The sequence below is a fragment of the Lacerta agilis genome, chromosome 11, assembly GCF_009819535.1.
Source record: "Lacerta agilis isolate rLacAgi1 chromosome 11, rLacAgi1.pri, whole genome shotgun sequence".
NCBI classification, from domain to species: domain Eukaryota; kingdom Metazoa; phylum Chordata; class Lepidosauria; order Squamata; family Lacertidae; genus Lacerta; species Lacerta agilis.
The window spans coordinates 30,807,377-30,825,989 of NC_046322.1; the positions used below are offsets into that span (position 1 = coordinate 30,807,377).

The following is an 18,613-nucleotide window of genomic DNA, read 5'->3' on the forward strand; positions in this document are numbered from 1 at the left end:
CCTTGGAGGTGATGGGCAATGGTGCAAATACCCTAATGGATAAATATTTGTATTGGAGTTGAGTCCAAAGTTTCTGTAGCCAGTCAGCATTGTCATGACGTTGTCAGAGAGAGTGCTTGATTGAAAGGGCAAGAGAAGAGTGGAGAATGGGCTACCCAATTTAAAGCTGAACGCTGCATTTCTGTTGTGTTCAAGGTGTGAATCAAGCCTTCCTGTCTCACAGAGCCTGTCTCACAAGCCTTCCTGTCTCACAAGGAGGCATTCCTTTATGGATATCTTGTGTCACTTGACATGGTGAAGCATTGCATTAGATCAGGGGTTGTCAACCTGGTCCCTGCCGTTTCAGGATTCTATGTGGGCGATAGGGGGTTCTACGGCACAAGCTGAATCCTCCTTCCATCGGGTACTGGTGAGTGGTAAGGAAATTTTTCCTTCAAGAAAGATGCATTAGTGGGCGGTAGGTATAAAAAGGTTGACTACCCCTGCATTAGATGGAGCATTATTTTAATTTCTTGCCCAGTGTTGCTGCAGAAGGGGCAAAAAGAATGAAAACAATAAATAATTACCAATAAATCACCACCACTACCCAATACAAAAATCAATTATTAAAAGAATCAAAGAAATTAAAACATGCAATCATTTAAGAACTTACATAGTAATTATTACCAATGTTTCTGTCCATTCTATGGGGTCAGATTTAGAAAAAGCAAGGTATGGATATCGCCTTACCTTAGAAAGAGAGTTGAATATTGCTACTGAAGAGAGGCCAGTAGCAGTGCTGGAGTATGGATTGTTTTAGTCCATCATTTAGCGACCTATCCAGGTTAGTCACAGATTGGAGAGGAGCAGTGGAAAAGCTTGCATCATTGACCTACTCATTTCACATCACTTTTTACTTTTTCACTAGTGCTGATTAGACTTTGGCTTTTATAAAGCAAGAAAACAATATTGCAAAGCTCTTTCAAACTTAAATTGGCCCAATAAAATTCACTTTAATGACGTGCATTCTGGTGCTTGGTGAAGCTCATATACCTGAATGAATATTCCCCAAGGAATTCTACCATTTTCAATTTAAATGCCTGTTGCTATAATTAGGTAAATTAAAATATCGACTGACCTAGGTCACAAAATTATACCCACTTACCTGGGAGTAAGCCCCATTGAAATCACAGGGGTTTACTTCTGAATAATATAGCGCTTCAAATGCTTCCCCCCCCCCGACATGAGGGAAAGCAGTGGAAAATAATTTTGTAACAGTGCAAGGCACAGATGTACAGTGGTACCCCGCAAGACGAAATTAATTCGTTCCGCAAGACTTTTCGTCTTGCGGAAATTTCGTCTTGCGAGGCACCGTTTCCCATAGGAACGCATTAAAATTTAATTAATGCGTTCCTATGGGGAAAAAAGTCCGGGGGCCCCTTCCGACCGTCACCGGAGCCTCGCCGCGCCGTGTTTTAAAGCTACAGGGAGCGAACAGCAGCACTGCTGTTCGCTCCTTGCAGCTTTAAAACGTGGCGCGATGAGGCTCCGGTGGGGAGAGGCGGCGTCGGATCGCGCACGGCCATCCAAAATGGCGGCGCGATCCCACTCCGCCCCCCCGCGCACCGGAGCCTCGCCGCGCCGTGTTTTAAAGCTAGAGGGAGCGAACAGAAGCATTGCTGTTCGCTCCCTGCAGCTTTAAAACGCGGCGCGATGAGGCTCCGGTGCGCGGGGGGCGGCGTCGGATCGCGCACGGCCATCCAAAATGGCAGCGCGATCCCACTCTGCCCCCCCGCGCACCGGAGCCTCGTCGCGCCGTGTTTTAAAGCTGCAGGGAGCCAACAGCAGCACTCCTGTTCGCTCCCTGCAGCTTTAAAACGCGGTGCCGCGCCATTACAGGGAGCTGTAAAGGCTTACCTTTTTCTCCGGTCGGGAGGGGTGTTGTGCATCGCATCCATCTTGGATCGACTGTGCATGTCTGGAGATCGCAGACATGCACAGTTGATCCAAGATGGACGCGATGCACAACACCCCTCCCGACCGGAGAAAAAGGTAAGCCTTTACAGCTCCCTGTAATGGCGCGTCACCGCGTTTTAAAGCTGCAGGGAGCGAACAGGAGTGCTGCTGTTGGCTCCCTGCAGCTTTAAAACACGGCGCGACGAGGCTCCGGTGCGCGGGGGGGCGGAGTGGGATCGCGCCGCCATTTTGGATGGCCGTGCGCGATCCGACGCCGCCCCCCCGCGCACCGGATCCGCGCCGCGCCGCGTTTTAAAGCTGCAAGGAGCGAACAGCAGCACTCCCTGCAGCTTTAAAACACGGCGGGGCAAGGCTCCGGGGGGCGGGGGGGGATCGCGCCGCCATTTTGGATGGCCGTGCGCGATCCGACGCCACCCCCCGCGCACCGGATCCGCGCCGCGCCGCGTTTTAAAGCTGCAAGGAGCGAACAGCAGCACTCCCTGCAGCTTTAAAACACGGCGGGGCAAGGCTCCGGGGGGCGGGGGGGATCGCGCCGCCATTTTGGATGGCCGTGCGCGATCCGACGCCGCCCCCCGCGCACCGGATCCGCGTCGTGCAGCGTTTTAAAGCTGCAAGGAGCGAACAGCAGCACTCCCTGCAGCTTTAAAACACGGCGGGGCGAGGATCCGGTGCTTACAGTGGTACCTCGCCAGACGAATTCGTCTTGCGAAAAAGAGCCATAGACGAATTCGTCTCGCGAGTCAACTAAAAACTCGCAAAACCCTTTCGTTTTGCGAGTTTTTCGTTGTGCGAGGCATTCGTCTTGCGGGGTACCACTGTACTGCCAATGCTGTAATGCTGTGATTGTGGATGTGGTTGTGAATGCATGTCTTCCAGACACTGCAATAATCACAGTTGCTGCCACTTGGATTTATGATGATCGGGTTTCCTCACGTTCCATTTGTTTAAAGGAATACCCAGGAATGGTTTGGGACGTGTTTGCATGTGAAAAAATGTTTTGCTCTTCCCTAATACCATACACACTTATCAGCTTTCTGAGATGGAAGCAATTTAAGTTTCCTTCATTCATTTGTCCTGTTGGGAAGACCATGTTTCACGTGTGTCTTAAAACACATTTCAGCATGCCAGATGTTACATTATCTGCGAGTAGCTGCTGAAAACATGAAGGAAGATGTGGAAGAATTTAATTGGATTAAGACAGCAGACTCCTTGATACCAAGGACTTTGATATGCAGAGCAGCTGCATAGCTTTCAATTTGTTTAAGCCTTAATGAACTTTGGTTCTTTTGTTTTTGTGCCTTGCAAGCAGCCAGGTCCAAGTTGATTTAACAGTACAAATATTTGACAGTTCAAATATTTCAGGATTTTAAATTTATTTTAATGGCCATCATTGTAGTACATCTAAGACAGGGGCGGGGAACCCAAGGCCCAAATGCAGCCCTCCAGTCCTTTGTGTTTGGCCCTCGGGACTATCTCCAGGCCATACCATCTCCCAGAGGCCACTCTCTTGAGTACTTTTGATTGGCTGGAATGTGTTGTATAACTGATAATGCCTCTTGCCTGCCTGAAAGGAAGATGGAGGGAGGTGTATGTATTTGGGCATGTGGAAACCTCTGCTTTTTGTATGGCTGGAATGTAAGCTGTCACACAAAGGTAGGAGTCACAACCTTTGCCCTGCCCAATTTTGTGATTGGCCCCACCCACCACTGGCTCCCAGGAGGTAGCTCACAATTTAAGATTTCTTTCCCCATATAAGTACCTTGTGTGGATTGTAAAATCGGGAGCTGCTTGTTGCTCCCTAGGCTATATATAAATAATACAAATCTGCCTGACATTTTAAATTCATTATTAAATATCAACCATTTAAACACATCTAAATCAATGTTGTTATCAGGTTTTTTTAAAAAAAATATAATAAATCAGAGTCAGATATGATAAAACTTTCCAGTGCAGTCATGTACAGTATTAATAAATAATATTAACTAGCAGCTAGTTCCGAAAAAGAGCCAAGCAGGAAATAGCAAACAGATTTCGGCGGATGCTCTCTCCTGCTCCTCCACTCTCTCATATTCTGGCGCAGTTCTTAAAGGCTCCAACAGCAACAGAGACAAGGGGAAATTGGTGTTCAGTCTTCAACCTTGTGCTTTGGATGTTCCTGATTTTTCATGACCATTGTTTACACTAAAAGCATTTTTAGAAAGGGAGCGTTTACATGAGGTGTTTGTTCAAACAAATGGGTGTTTGTTCAATAGTAAATGCCTCTGAGTTCAGTGGAGCTCCTTGCAAATAACCGTGCAACAGGATTTCCGCGGCCTCATTTCAGAAAAGGCATATTTCCCAAACAGATATTCCATTTGCTAAAGAAGCATAGAAAACTTTGCCACAGTAGAGGAAATGTGAACCCCACTGCACAGTGGATGCGTTCTTGATTCTATCAAGCTGTTTGTAACTCAGAGTGCAGCTGCAGAAATGAGCATTCAGTCTTCTTGTGCTATGTATATAGTAACCAGGGTACGCCACTCCAAAATACGGCTTGAGTTAAGTAACTTAAAATGATTATTTTCTAAACGTTTGCTGTATGCAGCTGAAAGAAAAAGTAATGTTTCCTGTAAAAAAATAGATGTGAGTAAAACACTAAAAGTTTGGAAATAGTTTTTCTCAAATGTGTACTTTGTATACAACATACATTTTAGGTTAAGCCCCCAATAAATAAATCAATGAAATGACTCTCCCACGGGTACCACCTTTGTTAACCTTGGCACAGCTGTTGTAATTCAACTTGCACACACAAATATAATGAAGTCCTTGACATCGCAGATTTTCTGTAACTGCTGCTTAATGGCCAGGCATTGTAAACATATATACCCCCTCTGAAATCATACTGATTCAAAATGCTTTTAAACTTTTTTCAGCTGAAGTTCATACTTCTTGTCTGTGTGGTGGCTGATATTGTAATAAGGTTGAATTAGATATTTGTTTTTAATGACCATTAATGGCTAGGTGCTGGGCAGCAGGCTCATTATTTACATAGTTACCACAAAATACCACCGTGTACTTCACTGAAATTGAACAGCAACGTCTCTGGAAACAGTGATAACGCTGGCTTACTAGCACATTATATCCTGCCAGACTCTGACTGCATATTCTGATCTTGAAAGCTAAATGGGATCAGAGTCTTGGAGGCGAGACATCCAACGGAACTCCTTTTTTACTGCATGAACTGCTGTTGATCATTCCGCATGACACTCTTTGTTCAAACCCTGTGTTTCAGGAAAGGGAAATACGTGATGCCATTCATGGACTTGTCACTGAAAACAGCATCGTGTACCATGATACTCCCTGTAACTTTTAGTGAGAGAAACGTGACATGGCATTTTGCATTTCCCCACTCCTGCTCTACAGTGCAGTGATGGCACATCAGTCAGGTATAAGGAACCTGCGACCATCCAGATGTGAAGTTTATATGTGATATTAGCACAGCCTTCCTCAACCTGTTGTTTTGGACTTTAGCTTCCTTCATTCCTGACCATTGGCCATGCTGGTTGGGACTGATTAGACAATGTCTAGAGGGCTAAAAGCTATCTGAACCAACAGAGCCAGCAGAGCAGGTTCTGCTGCTGCAGGTTGCCTGGGCCACTCATTCACTTCCTCTTATTTCACTGTAGTTTGCAGCGCCACCCATCTGTGGCCAAGCAAACTGTTGCATGATGACACCTGTACATTTTCTTTATAGAGTTAGAAATGCTTACATGTTAATTTGCTAATTTATCACCCTTCTAATTTTTATTTAAGTATCTAAATTTGTTTTTTCCAATCAGGTTAGACTGCAATCCTTTTATACTGGACATGCTACTCTTATCCATAAGACAGTCTTCTCCAAGTTGGCATCCTTCAGACCTTTTGGTCTAAAATTCCCATTAGCACCGGTAGCTAGCACAGTTGTGCTGTATAGAGGCTGATGAGCAAATAGAGCGAGGTTGAGTGAAGTGGAATGGAAGATACAACTGGTGCATTAAGAAAACCTAAGAATTGGCTATTATATTAAGCACTAGTGGTTTAAGCCCGTTAAAAAAACGGGCGCTAGAATATATGTGGAGGGGGCTGGCGCCCCACCCCCACCCCCCTGCCAAAGCCTGCTTTAGCGGGTGGTGGGGGGGTGGAGGAGAGGCAAGCAGGGCTTCTCCGCTTTAACGGAGAAGCCCTGCTTGCCCCCCCACCCCCCACCCCCCTGCCAAAGCCTGCTTTAGCGGGTGGGGGGGTGGAGGAGGGGCAAGCAGGGCTTCTCCGCTTTAACGGAGAAGCCCTGCTTGCCCCCCCGCCCCCACCCCCCTGCCAAAGCCTGCTTTAGCGGGTGGTCGGGGGGTGGAGGAGAGGCAAGCAGGGCTTCTCCGCTTTAACGGAGAAGCCCTGCTTGCCCCCCCGCCCCCCACCCCCTGCCAAAGCCTGCTTTAGCGGGTGGTGGGGGGGTGGAGGAGAGGCAAGCAGGGCTTCTCCGCTTTAACGGAGAAGCCCTGCTTGCCCCCCCCGCCCGCCTGCCAAAGCCTGCTTTAGCGGGTGGTCGGGGGTGGAGGAGGGGCAAGCAGGGCTTCTCCGCTTTAACGGAGAAGCCCTGCTTGCCCCCCCCCGCCCCCACCCCCCTGCCAAAGCCTGCTTTAGCGGGTGGTCGGGGGTGGAGGAGAGGCAAGCAGGGCTTCTCCGCTTTAACGGAGAAGCCCTGCTTGCCCCCCCGCCCCCGCCCCCCTGCCAAAGCCTGCTTTAGCGGGTGGTTGGGGGGTGGAGGAGAGGCAAGCAGGGCTTCTCCGCTTTAACGGAGAAGCCCTGCTTGCCCCCCCGCCCCCCGCCCGCCCGCCTGCCTGCCAAAGCCTGCTTTAGCGGGTGGTCGGGGGGTGGAGGAGGGGCAAGCAGGGCTTCTCTGCTTTAACGGAGAAGCCCTGCTTGCCCCCCCACCCCCACCCCCCTGCCAAAGCGTGCTTTAGCGGGTGGGGGGCGGGGTGGAGGAGAGGCAGCAGCGCCATGCAGGCCAACGGGGCAGGAGGGGGTCAGCAGCAACCGGCTCTCCTTGTAGCGGCGGGAGCAGCAGCGTGACCTCCCTCTTCGGCTTCCCCTCGTCCTCTGCAGCGCCGGCATTCCATTTAAACCGCCCCGCTTGAACTGCCGACGCTGCTCGTGTCTCTCTGCTCCGATCCCTGTGTCCCTGGGGCACATGCTCAGTTGCGCAAACCCAGAGACACACGGACTGGACGCAGAGACACTTGCATTTTATATATATAGATGTATGTTACATGTGGGTTCAGGGACTGTTTCTCCCCTTCAAAACAAAGAATCAGGAAACTTGTGTTTTACAGTGGCAAAGTGGACTTGTAATCGACTATAGAGAAGGGTACACAATCTTCTTGCATTAAAGTTTATCTTTAGTTGAGGATATCTGTTTCAGTAAGGAAAACTGTTGCTGACCTCTTGCACAGCTAGCACTATCCAATTGTTTTTGATAGAAATGTTGTTTTCATAGTTGCCAGAATTTCCTCTTGTTTCACTGTGAAGTATCTCCCAGTTTTCCTCAAGAGAATTTTATGACACAATCCTAATATTGTGTATTGAATTAGTTTAGCTTTGTAGGCTAGAAGAAAATATTGTATGTTAACCAATCTTTGGCAATGTTATCCATATGTATTCCAAAAACTGGCTTCCAATTTCCTATGTTCTTTCATTTTCCTCCTTCTCCTATGAAATAGCCTTCTCACACAAAACTGACCAATAGAAAATATTTGCCTTTAGATTTGATGACAGGCTATAGAAACTGTAAAACTATAACAGTAGACACTTCCTCTCACTGTCCACTCACCGTGTTATTTCCTACCAGTCTGAGGGCAATGTCCATCTGCAATCCTTGGTGCCAGCTAGCTTTTGGGGTTGCAGAAATATTTTTCTGCAAGGATAAGGAGTCTCTATCAATAAAGCAAAATCTCTCCTAATCTTCCCACCATATAGATTATTGAAATGTTTACACATGAACTTCTCAATATATTAATATAGAAAGTGATGATTCAAAAGCCTTAAAATAATACTGAATGTGCCATTAAGGTAAGACAGGGAATATGCAGGAGAAATGATTCTGAGGAGATATGGAGGGCGTTTGTAGAATTTGTGCTGTTAAAATAGACAGGGGTCAAACCATCGCAAGAGATGTTGAAATTTTGGGAGGTTGGATAGTTACAATGGAATGGTCTCGGTGGTGGGGTGCACATTTTTATTCTTATTTATTTATTATTATTACTTGTCAAAATATTTTTTACAAATTAAAAAATGTATAAAAATAAGATAAATAATAATGAGTTATTAATAATACTAATAATACTGAAGGCCCAATACTCTAAGACTAAAGTCTTTAGAGAGGTTTGTACTTACTAATAGGTGATTTATACATAATTTACTAGACAATTCTAGCTGGATGCAGTTCAGTAGGATTTTGTAAAACTCTTCAGTAGGATTTTGTAAAATATTATTAGTATTATTACCATTAACAATGTAATTTACCGGTATATCCTGCCTTTCTTCCTGGAGGAGCCCAGTAAAAAGCACCAAGAAAACAGGCTACAGTTATTTGAAATGAACATAATGTTATTACTCACACTGGAAAATTGTTTGTAGTACTCAATTTAGAAACATGTATATTTTGCCTCAGTCTAGGCATTATCTCATGCTTATTCATATCCACGGGGGTATACATTGACTTTCCACGCTAGGAACCAAAACACAAAAATGTAAAAGCCTCCACAATGGTTGAGATTTTCACTTTCTGATTACTGTATATTCAAAAGGAGTTGGGTTTAAATTACTGCACACCACTGCCGTATTAATTTCAGTGGTATGTTTAAGAGGTACTTTATATAGTTTCCATTACTTCTCATATGAAAAGGTCAACACCTGAAAGGGAAGTAGTTCCCAAGACATGTTCTCTGCATACCTGACATTTATTATGCTAGACGTTTCAGTTGTGTTTTATTAAGGCTTTAAAAAAAATCAGTCTGGCTTTGCCTTTTTATAAATATGGCCAATTGAGATGTAGTTTTAACATGCTCCTATTTATGTAGCTGCTACTACATCATATGTTGGTGTGCTGTTGCTTTTCTTAAAAGTGCTGGAAGTCTTAATTATTACTTTTGCCAACGTTGTGTGCTTTGACAGCATATTGCAAGCATGATAGCAAGCACAAATCTATATTTATATAACTCTGCAGCTCACATTCTGTTTGTCACCGTTGATGGTCTGATGTTGTTAATTGACTGCTTATTATTTGGCAACCTTGAGAGGCCTGTGTGAAAACGGTTTGTTTACACCTGTTGTAAGGCTGGGGTTGACTGCCTGAGGCTGCCTTAGGCAAAAGATAAAATGGTGTGTTTCCATTCTGATATATGGAAGCTAGCTGGTCTGGCAGTCTATTCTTTCTTCAACACAAGAGTCTTCCACTTCACCTAAGGGGCTAATTTAGGGGTGTGAGATAGGCTTGCACACACACCCATGCGAATATAATAAACATTAACAGCTTGCCTCTTGTGTCTTGCTGTGGCAATTTGCAGCAAACCAAAGTCACCATTTCTGGGCATGTGGTGAGGTGTGTTGGAGAGGGTTTCCCTTGCCCTCCCAGGGCTGGTAACTCACCAGCTTGCCTTGCCTTTGCCTGTCTGCTTACTTCCTACTTAAATCTGGACCCATCTTTGTGTCTCTTCATACAAGCCGGATGCTTCTTTTGAAATTCTACTTGGGTATTCTTCAATTCAGGGGCTTAGCTAGCTGCTCTGGCACCCAGAGCAGTGGGGGTGGAGTGATCCATGCAAGGGGGTGCCGCGGTGATCCGTGATCCACCCAGGGGGGCGCCATGACGATCTGCCCGGGGGGGCATCGCGGCAAGCTGCCCACGGAGTCTGCCTGGCGGACGCAAGCCCCATGTTGCTGTTTTGGGCAGCGCAGGGCCCCGAGCCACTGCGTCACTCCACGGTATGCCCCCCGCGGTATGCCATTTTGTCACCCCTCTCAGGGATGACACCTGGGGCGGACTGCACCCCCGCACCCCCTTCCTACGCCCCTGCTTCAATTCTGTTCATGGGTTGTGCGTGCCAGCCAGCCAGTCCTGCTCCTTCCATTGCTGACCTTCCTGCTAACTGAAGGAGAATTATAAGGGCATTTGACTGAATACAGTTACAGTGCACCTTGCAAACAGGAACCTAGATAACACATCTCTCTCTCTCTCTCTCTCTCTCTCTCACACACACACACACACACACACACACACCCCACTACAGACCTTCCTGCCCAATAAGGAAAGGTCAGGGGTAGAGGAGGAGATGTCACATACAGATGCCCCTATATGCTCACACAGTACTCACGCTTGGGGCCCCTGCACCCTTTGCTAAATATCACCCAGCCATTAACCTTCTAAGCAACTTATGTAGTCTGAGCCTCTTGTTTGCTATAGTAGTAGTAGTAGTAGTAGTAATTATACCCTGCCCATCTGCCTGGGTTTCCCCAGCCATTCTGGGTGGCTCCCAACAGAGTATTAAAAACACGATAAAACATCAAACATTAAAAAGTTTCCTAAACACAGCTGCCTTCAGATGTCTTCTAAAAGTCAGATAGTTGTTTATTTCCTTGACATCTTATGGGAGGGTGTTCCACAGGGCGGGCGCCGCCACCAAGAAGGCCCTCTGCTAATATTGGGAATGTTGTGTGCACTGTTTCTGTTGTACCTGTTTGGTTTTTATTTTATGCTTTATTATATATTTACACTGCTTTCATTGTAAGCGGCCTAGAGAACTTTGTGTGAGGGGGATGGTGCACAAATGCTGGGGTTGTGTGGGGAGAGATATATGGCCCATCCTTTCCATGCGCATTCACTGTAATTTCTGAACAATTGCTCTAGGAAGCCTACATGAACACATTCTGTGCATATGTAGCCTGTTCAGATGGCCATTCATGGAGTAGGCAGGTCCAGCTGCTGATAGACTTACTTCCACCACCACCTGCCCCATGTTCAGAACGCATATCCCCTCCTTAAATGCGAACCAACAAGCTTTCCTATGAAAGAGAAAATGAGGAAACCACACAAACATCAATGATCTGTCCTAAAACAAACCCCTTATAACCCAACTCAGCTTTTGCTGATGCGACACCTAGAATACTGTAACCAAAGTTTTTAGACTTTTTTACTATCTTCCCAGAATTTTCAGACTAAAGGCTAGTTTAGCTTTTATATTTTTTGTAAGTGTGTTGCGTAATAACACGGGTTCTTTGCCGCACCCAGCAATGACATGGTTGCTGTTGAACATAATCCCTGGAGATGGTGATGGCACAGCTTAAAAAAAAAAAAAAAACGTTTCAGGACCACTGACTGATTAACTTAGGAAATCAAATGGCATAATGTTTTCCAGATGGATGTTTTGTGAAAACAAGTTTTTTTCATTGTGTAAATTTCAAACAGGAACACTTGGAAAGTGATTTTAGAAACACGAAATAATGCTTTTATCGTTTAAGTTTCTCGCCTCATAACTTGTTGCATTGATGTGGCATTTTGTTATTTGAAATGTATCAGTTGCATTCAGTGTTTTACATAGAAAAGTGGGGTATAAATATATTGTGATTTTTAAAAAGAGTGCTCGTTGAGGCAGGATTATGTACCCAAACATTTCTGATATATTTTCCTTTTTTTTTAAATAAAGAATGTTATGAAATGGTTTTCTCTGCACTGTACAGTAGTAGCAGCAGCAGCTCTTGGGGGGGGGGGGAAGAGATAGAGCATGAATCCCCTTTTCTTCCAGTGGTGTAGGATGGGAGGAGCAAGACAGTGGCAAGATCAGGTAAGCAGTGCTCATGTCCTGGAAGTGTGAATCTACCTGTGGAACACTACTGCTGCTTCTAATCCAAACGGCCCCCAGACTTGCTGTGTCCTGGCACATGCAGCCCTGCCACTGGCAGCATGCTCTTGCTGGTCTACACCCCCCCACACACACAAATAAGAGAACTTCAACAAATTCTGCTCCCATTCCCTTTTTTCCTTTGAATTCTCTGACATCCCCAGTGAATAGCAGCTGAGGTTTTTCCCGTAAATAAAAGCAACAGTTGGCTCATTATGAGGAAAAGTATATATAACTAGTGCTTTAAACCCGTTAAATTAACGGGCACTAGAACATATGTGGTGAAACATTTTAAAAAACAGACTGCTCGCCCGCCACTACTTGTAACAGCCGCTGCCGCTTAGAAATACGTCCACACGAGCACGCACCTGCCGCTTGCCCGCACACACACATAAAAGCGGGAGCTGGAGGCTGGCCAAAGCCACTGATAAGAAAGAGATAGCTCTGCTTTTGGAAGGCCAGGATCATTCTAAACTCTCAGGAGGTTCCATCACTGGAATCTCAATAACAGTCATTGCTACTTTGGCCATTACCATGGCAATTGCAGTTTACAAAATCCAGCACGTCTCAATCCCATGGCAGCTCGGGAGAAGCAGGAGGGAGGAGAAGGAGGAGGGAAGAGAAGGAGGGAGGCGGACTCACCTGGTGGAGGTAAGGCACAGGGGAGAGGGCTCCTCAGACCTGCGGGAGGGCGGGAAAGGCGCCAAGGAAAAGCGCAGACTCCCGGCTCTCCTCAGGGGACCTGCTGCTGCCGCCAAACCCAGCCCAGGTCCTTCGGGCTGAGGCAACGTGGCTGCTTCGCCTGTGAGTTTCTGGGCGTAGGAAGGAAAGAAAGACGAAACCACCGAGAGGGCGGAGAGAGGGAGGAGGAAGAGGAGGCAGATGCTGCTCAGGTGCCTCAGCTTGCCCACCTCCACCCCTCGAAACAGCAGCTGCTGTTGCTGCCGCTGCCGCTGCCTCTTTCCCCGCCTGCCTTTGCCGCCGCCCCTCAAAACGACGCCTCACATGCGCGCCCGGCTGGTTGTCCTCCCCGGCCAGGTGCCCTCTCCCCCCCCCAATAAGTTTCCTTTCTCTGTCACACACACAACAACAATGCGAGAGCCGCAAGCCAGCTCTGCGCATAGCGTCCCTGTTGCCCTAGCTCCAAGTCCCAACAGCTGTCCGTAGGGCACATGCGCAGTAGCGCAATCCCACGGACACAGGGACTGGATGCAGAGACACTTGCACTTTATTATAGAGGATAAGCTGTTGAATAGGAAAGGATATATTTGGGGTGGTTGGAACTTGTTTCTTGTCTCTGTGTAATTTATGTAGAAGGCAGAATATTGCAGGTGAGGTCTTCCTTTTCCTGGCATCTTAATTATGGCAGAAACTCAACTCCATGGAATTTTATGCTCTGTGGAGCTATTAAAGGTACAGAAGATTTCTTGGGGACTGGTGGGAAGGTACGGTAGTCTTATTGGGAAAGGGGACTTTCTTAGATGAGGGTTTGATAATGTGATGGATCAAAACAATGTGCCCAAAATCAAGGCCTTGTTATATCAACTGCTCAATATTCTCAGTGGAGAGGTTACATAAGTAATATGTTTGAATGTTGAATGTGTAAGTGTATGTCTAGAGAGAATGGATAAAACAGACACCATTAGATGTACTAGCTGGATAAGTGCTTAATGATTATTTTATTTGTATTTGTTTAAAAACCAATAAAAATGTTTTTATATAAATAAAACCCCAATGTACCCTCCACCCTCTTTTTCCTGTTTTGCTCCATTCTTTTCCTCTCTATGTCATCCAGCGGATAGAGCCTGGAAACAATTTGGTATAGAGATCTAGTATTTAATATTGTATAATACAATTGCTCACTCTGAACAAACCAACATCAAAGCAAAAGAAAGAAAAACCTACAAAACCCAACACCCAGTGGTGTATGACTGATTTGTAATTTGCTGAATTTTCTCAACCAAATATCTTTGCAATTGTAGTAATCGGAAAAGTTAGTATTTGGAAAAGGTAAATGTTATCAGAGGAAGCTTGATGCCAGTTTCGCCAGAAGAGCATCAGTGCTCAGTGAAGTCATTGACTGGCTAGGCAAAAAATACAGGGTTTTAAAAATCCAGGTAGAGAGGCAATTCCAAACAAGCTATATTGGTGCATGCCCAGTTAGACTATATAATCCTATAGCTGCTTACATATGAGTAAGCCTAATTGAATTCAGTAGCCTTTTTCTTCTGATTAGATATGAATATAGGATTCTGCTCTTACGTGCTCTGCTCTGTGTCTCTGTTATGTAATGGGTATTGTTAAAAAAAAAAGTGGGGGACTTCAGATTGAGACACCATTTCCCCATGTAGAAATGTCAGTGGAATATATATTCTAGACCACCAAAATCCTGGTGTTCTTGTTAAATGTTTTGTTAGTACACTGAAAAGAGAAGTGGGAAACAAAGTAATTACATTTGCACATGGTACAAAATCAGATAGCTGCAAACAGCTGAAGGCAGTAGGAAGATATGAATTGATCTGTGGAGATTTCAGCAATGTGCAAAATTTAGTTAAATTTGTCTTGGGGGAAAATATTAACTGAGGGAGGAGTTGGGACATCAGAAAAAAAGAAATTTGTGAACCACCTATATGTTGTATAGATTTTTTCTCTGTTAAACCTGACCTTTCAGTAATTCCCAAGCTAGAAAGTCAAAGCATAGTCTCCACCTATTATGTGTTACTTAGACATCTTTGCAATAGCTTCACCTTATAATTAGGTTTGTTGATCTTCTGAAAGCTATTTACAGCTATTCGAAACCTTGGATGCAACAGTGTGGTCTTCTATACTTGCATGGGGCCTTTCTTTGTTTTGTTATGGGTGGTATTTAACCACACCGTGCTGTGGCTTAAACCACAGAGCCTAGGGCTTGCCGATCAGAAGGTCAGCGGTTCAAATCCCTGTGACGGGGTGAGCTCCTGTTGCTCGGTCCTAGCTTTGAAAGCACGTCAAAGTACAAGTAGATAAATAGGTACTGCTCTGTCGGGAAGGTAAACGGCGTTTCCGTGCGCTGTTCTGGTTCGCCAGAAGCGGCTTAGTCATGCTGGCCACATGACCCGGAAGCTATATGCCGGCTCCCTCGGCCAGTAAAGCGAGATGAGCGCCGCAACCCCAGAGTCGTCCGCAACTGGACCTAATGGTCAGGGGTCCCTTTACCTTTACCTTTACCTTTACATGAGTAGAATGACTTCTGCTTCCATAATGGGACTTCCTCTCCTCTCCCTGTGTGTGCCCTGTGCCATCTCCAAATCTGCTGCAGATGATAAGGGAAACCCACCAAACAAATTTAGGGGCATGTGCAGGACTGCTTGCTGGTCAGTAATTAAAAATGAGAAGACTGCAGAATTTTTGACAATGAATTATTGGTACAGTTATCTGTGGCAAATACCCATGACAGAAAATGTGATGTAGGAACTTAAATTAGCTAAAGGCAGTGCTTTTTTCTGGGGGTACACAGGGGTATGCATGCCCCTAAAGATTTTGTGAATCCAAGTTTGGCCTCATTGTCATCTTCACTAGTGGATTACCTTAACTCTTGATAAAACGTAAAAAATCTCAGTGCCTACTGTCCCAAGCTCTTTGGATTGATAAATTGATTTATTAATAAATTCTGTGTTTCCCATTGGCTTTATCAGTTAGCAAGATCTTAATGCTCATGCAATTTCTTGTGGCTTGTATTAGACCACTATGTTGGCAAAGACAGATTTGAGATGTATAGCTTTATCCTACACAGATGCAATAAAGCCCTATCTTTAATATTTTATGGCACTTTTCTTATATTTCAGAAGGCAGCACACAATCTGTGTTTTATTGGAGTTCCATTTACAGTTGAAATGAAACTAATCCCTGCTCTAATGTCCATTTTCAAATATCAGTAGAGACCTTTCAGAAAAGCTTTCACCAGTATACAAGCTCTATCTTCTTGCTGTTGTCATTTGTAGAGTGACCATTGAAGATGCCTGATTGAAAATGGGTGATTGAATGATTGAAATGCCTGATTGAAAATGGGTATTCTGACCTAAGTTACTCATTGTTTCTTTTTGTCCTAGTTTAGACTCGGATCGCTGATGTTACAGAAAGTCTCAGGTCCAGCTGAAGTCATTAGTGAGCTGATTAGCTATTGCCTAGACTGCATAAAAGGACTATATTCAAAAAATGAGCACCTGCAAAAAGAGAATGAAAGACTTCAAAGTGATCTGGATGATGTGCAAGAGCAGTAAGTTGAAAATTGCATGGGATATTCTTGGTTTGATTTTTATTCTCATATAAATGAAATAGCCACAATAATCTGTACTTCTAAAGTAAGGATGCATAATGGCTATTTTGATGATAAAAGGTCTTAAAGTAGCCATCTTAAAATATCTTAAGGGCCGTCAACTGGAAGATGGAGCAAGCTTGTTTTCTCCTGCTCCAGAGGGTAGGACCCGAACCAATGTCTTCAAGTTACAAGAAAGGAGATTCCGACTAAACATCAGGAAGAATTTTTGTCACAGTAAGAGCTGTTCAACGGTGGAAATCCATTTCCGCCCCTTTAGGAAGGAGGGGGAGTTGCATTCAGCACGATCCCAGCACGTGCGCAGGGGATGGTTTCATCCCCTGCCACTACTGGCTGAGTCCTGGGCGCGGTGCCCGTCTTGCTGGCCAATCGGCTCAGTTGTCGGGTGTGGCAGGCGGCATTTAAGCCAGCCTGCCTTTTTCCTGCTACCTTCAGCGATTTCCCACCCGCCCACCCTCTAGGCAGCGCATCATAGCATCCCATCAGGCAGTTCTACCCCTTAGTGGCCCGTCAGACCTTGCTATGGACCGCGGTTGGTCGCCGTTAAGGGGCCTGGTAGGAATTTTCCCACTTGGCAAATTGGCTCCGCCTGGTGGTTTTCGCCTACCTCGTAGCAACTCGTCACAACTTTGGTTTGGCGGTTAGGCATTGGATTATCTCAGTTAGAATCTCAGTGGGGGGGGAGGTTCGGCCATCACCTCCCCCCAAGGCTCTGAAGGGTACTTCAGTAAATGAGTCCGGGGGGGCGTGTTCCTGTCCGAAACCACGGTGGGTGAGGGCCAAAGGCACGCCCCAGTCCGGTGATCACTGGGTGAGTCCCTAGCTGATGTGCAGCAGCAGGGTTCTCACTCATCGGTGGTTAACCCTTCCCAGACTGCCAGCGCGACGTGCTGGAGTCGGATATTGTTAGTTAGTTCCAATGCCTAAAGCCAATACCGCTCAACATCCGTAACCAATAAAGTTGTGGCCTTTTTATGCCCATTAACCTTATTTCTGGTGTCCTGTGTCGTCATTTCACCTCGGGGGGGGGGGGGATCGGGTATTGATATGCAACAGACTCCCTCGTGAGGTTGTACTGTAGACTCTCCTTTCCTGGAGGTTTTTAAGCAGTGTTTGGATGGCCCATATGTCACGGATGTGTTAGTTGAGATTCCTGCATTCCAGAGGGTTGGATTAGATGACTCCCGAGGTCCCTTCCAACTTCAGTTTATTGGCCCACTTTCATCTTATCACTGCCTCCAACCACTGGCCTAATAGCTCAACTGCCTCTCCTGATTCAGATGGTACAGATAGAGCTGGTGTCATTTGCATACGGATGATACTTCACTTCGAATCTCCTGGTGATGAAGGAAACTATAGTAGAAGTACAGAGGCCCCAACCCCCTGAGACACTCCAGAAGGCTACTGTGGATAACAGTTTTGAGAGATCGAGGAGAGAGTGCAGTGTTGCATTGCCCACATCTCTCTCCCAGTTAATGTCATCAACAAGGGTGACCAAGCCAGTTTCAGTGCCATGAGGAAACCTGAAGCCAGACTGGAATGTAATCTAGAAAAAAAGGGAAGCAATACAAATAAAAAGAGGACATAAGGCAACAAGGATGAAAGTAACACATGCAAACTTAAATTTGGAAATGTAAAAATCCCTCCTTGTACTAGATGCAACAAGTTTTTGGTCACCTAAGATGGTGGAGCTTTTTCTTCAATGAAAAAGAAGCTGCCTCGTTTTTTGTGACTTTCATAATCCTTGCATGCCACTACTCTGTGCTAAACCAGGAATCTGCTGGTGTTAATTTAAATCAGTTGCTTTTAGCAATAATAAAAGCATACTTCCATCTGCCAAGCTTTGGTTTATCCTCCAGATAGCTATAATTCAGAAATTTGTATGGATTTTGTTTCTTACTGAAAGCAGTTGTAGAAGTATTTTCTGCAAATGATAAGGTCCTATGGCTGATATATAAGCAAGATTGAACTTTCTGAACCTTGCTGCTACAGAATAGGAAAAAACTCCAATCATCACTTTGTCCTTATTTTCTGAAACATTTTTTTGGTTTGCTTCCCCAATGAAATGAGTAAGGATGCTCCTTTTACTGTTAATCTTCACATTTTACTGTTTCTGTTCAATTTCCCCATCCCTGCTAAAGAGTTTGAGGTTTGATTTATAGTTGATTAGTACATATGATCTTTCTTTTAAGAGTTATTGAGCTGATCTACATGCTAATAATACACAGCCATTTTCATTTGCATTTAAATTAGATGAATTATTTATCAGCTGTTGAACACATCAAGGCAGACTGTGTTAATAGTTCATAAGATTATTTTCCCTTTATGGAATTTAATCTGTAAAGCGGTACAATCTATATTTGCTAATATTTTAAACTGGGCTAGTGACCTAAAGAGCCAAATACATTCTGAAACAAGCTTAATACGTTGGGTC

The 18,613-nt window shown here is 45.2% G+C and overlaps 1 protein-coding gene across 7 annotated transcripts in view; it reads left to right on the plus strand.

Moving 5' to 3' along the window:
* Window positions 1–18,613, plus strand: part of XRCC4 (X-ray repair cross complementing 4) — a 104,916-nt gene that overhangs the window by 28,343 nt on the left and 57,960 nt on the right. For all 7 annotated transcript variants that reach the window (XM_033163785.1, XM_033163786.1, XM_033163787.1 and 4 more), the window contains one exon: window positions 15,953–16,119. In XM_033163785.1, the coding sequence (XP_033019676.1) occupies window positions 15,953–16,119 (167 nt within the window). The remainder of the gene's footprint in view (window positions 1–15,952; window positions 16,120–18,613) is intronic.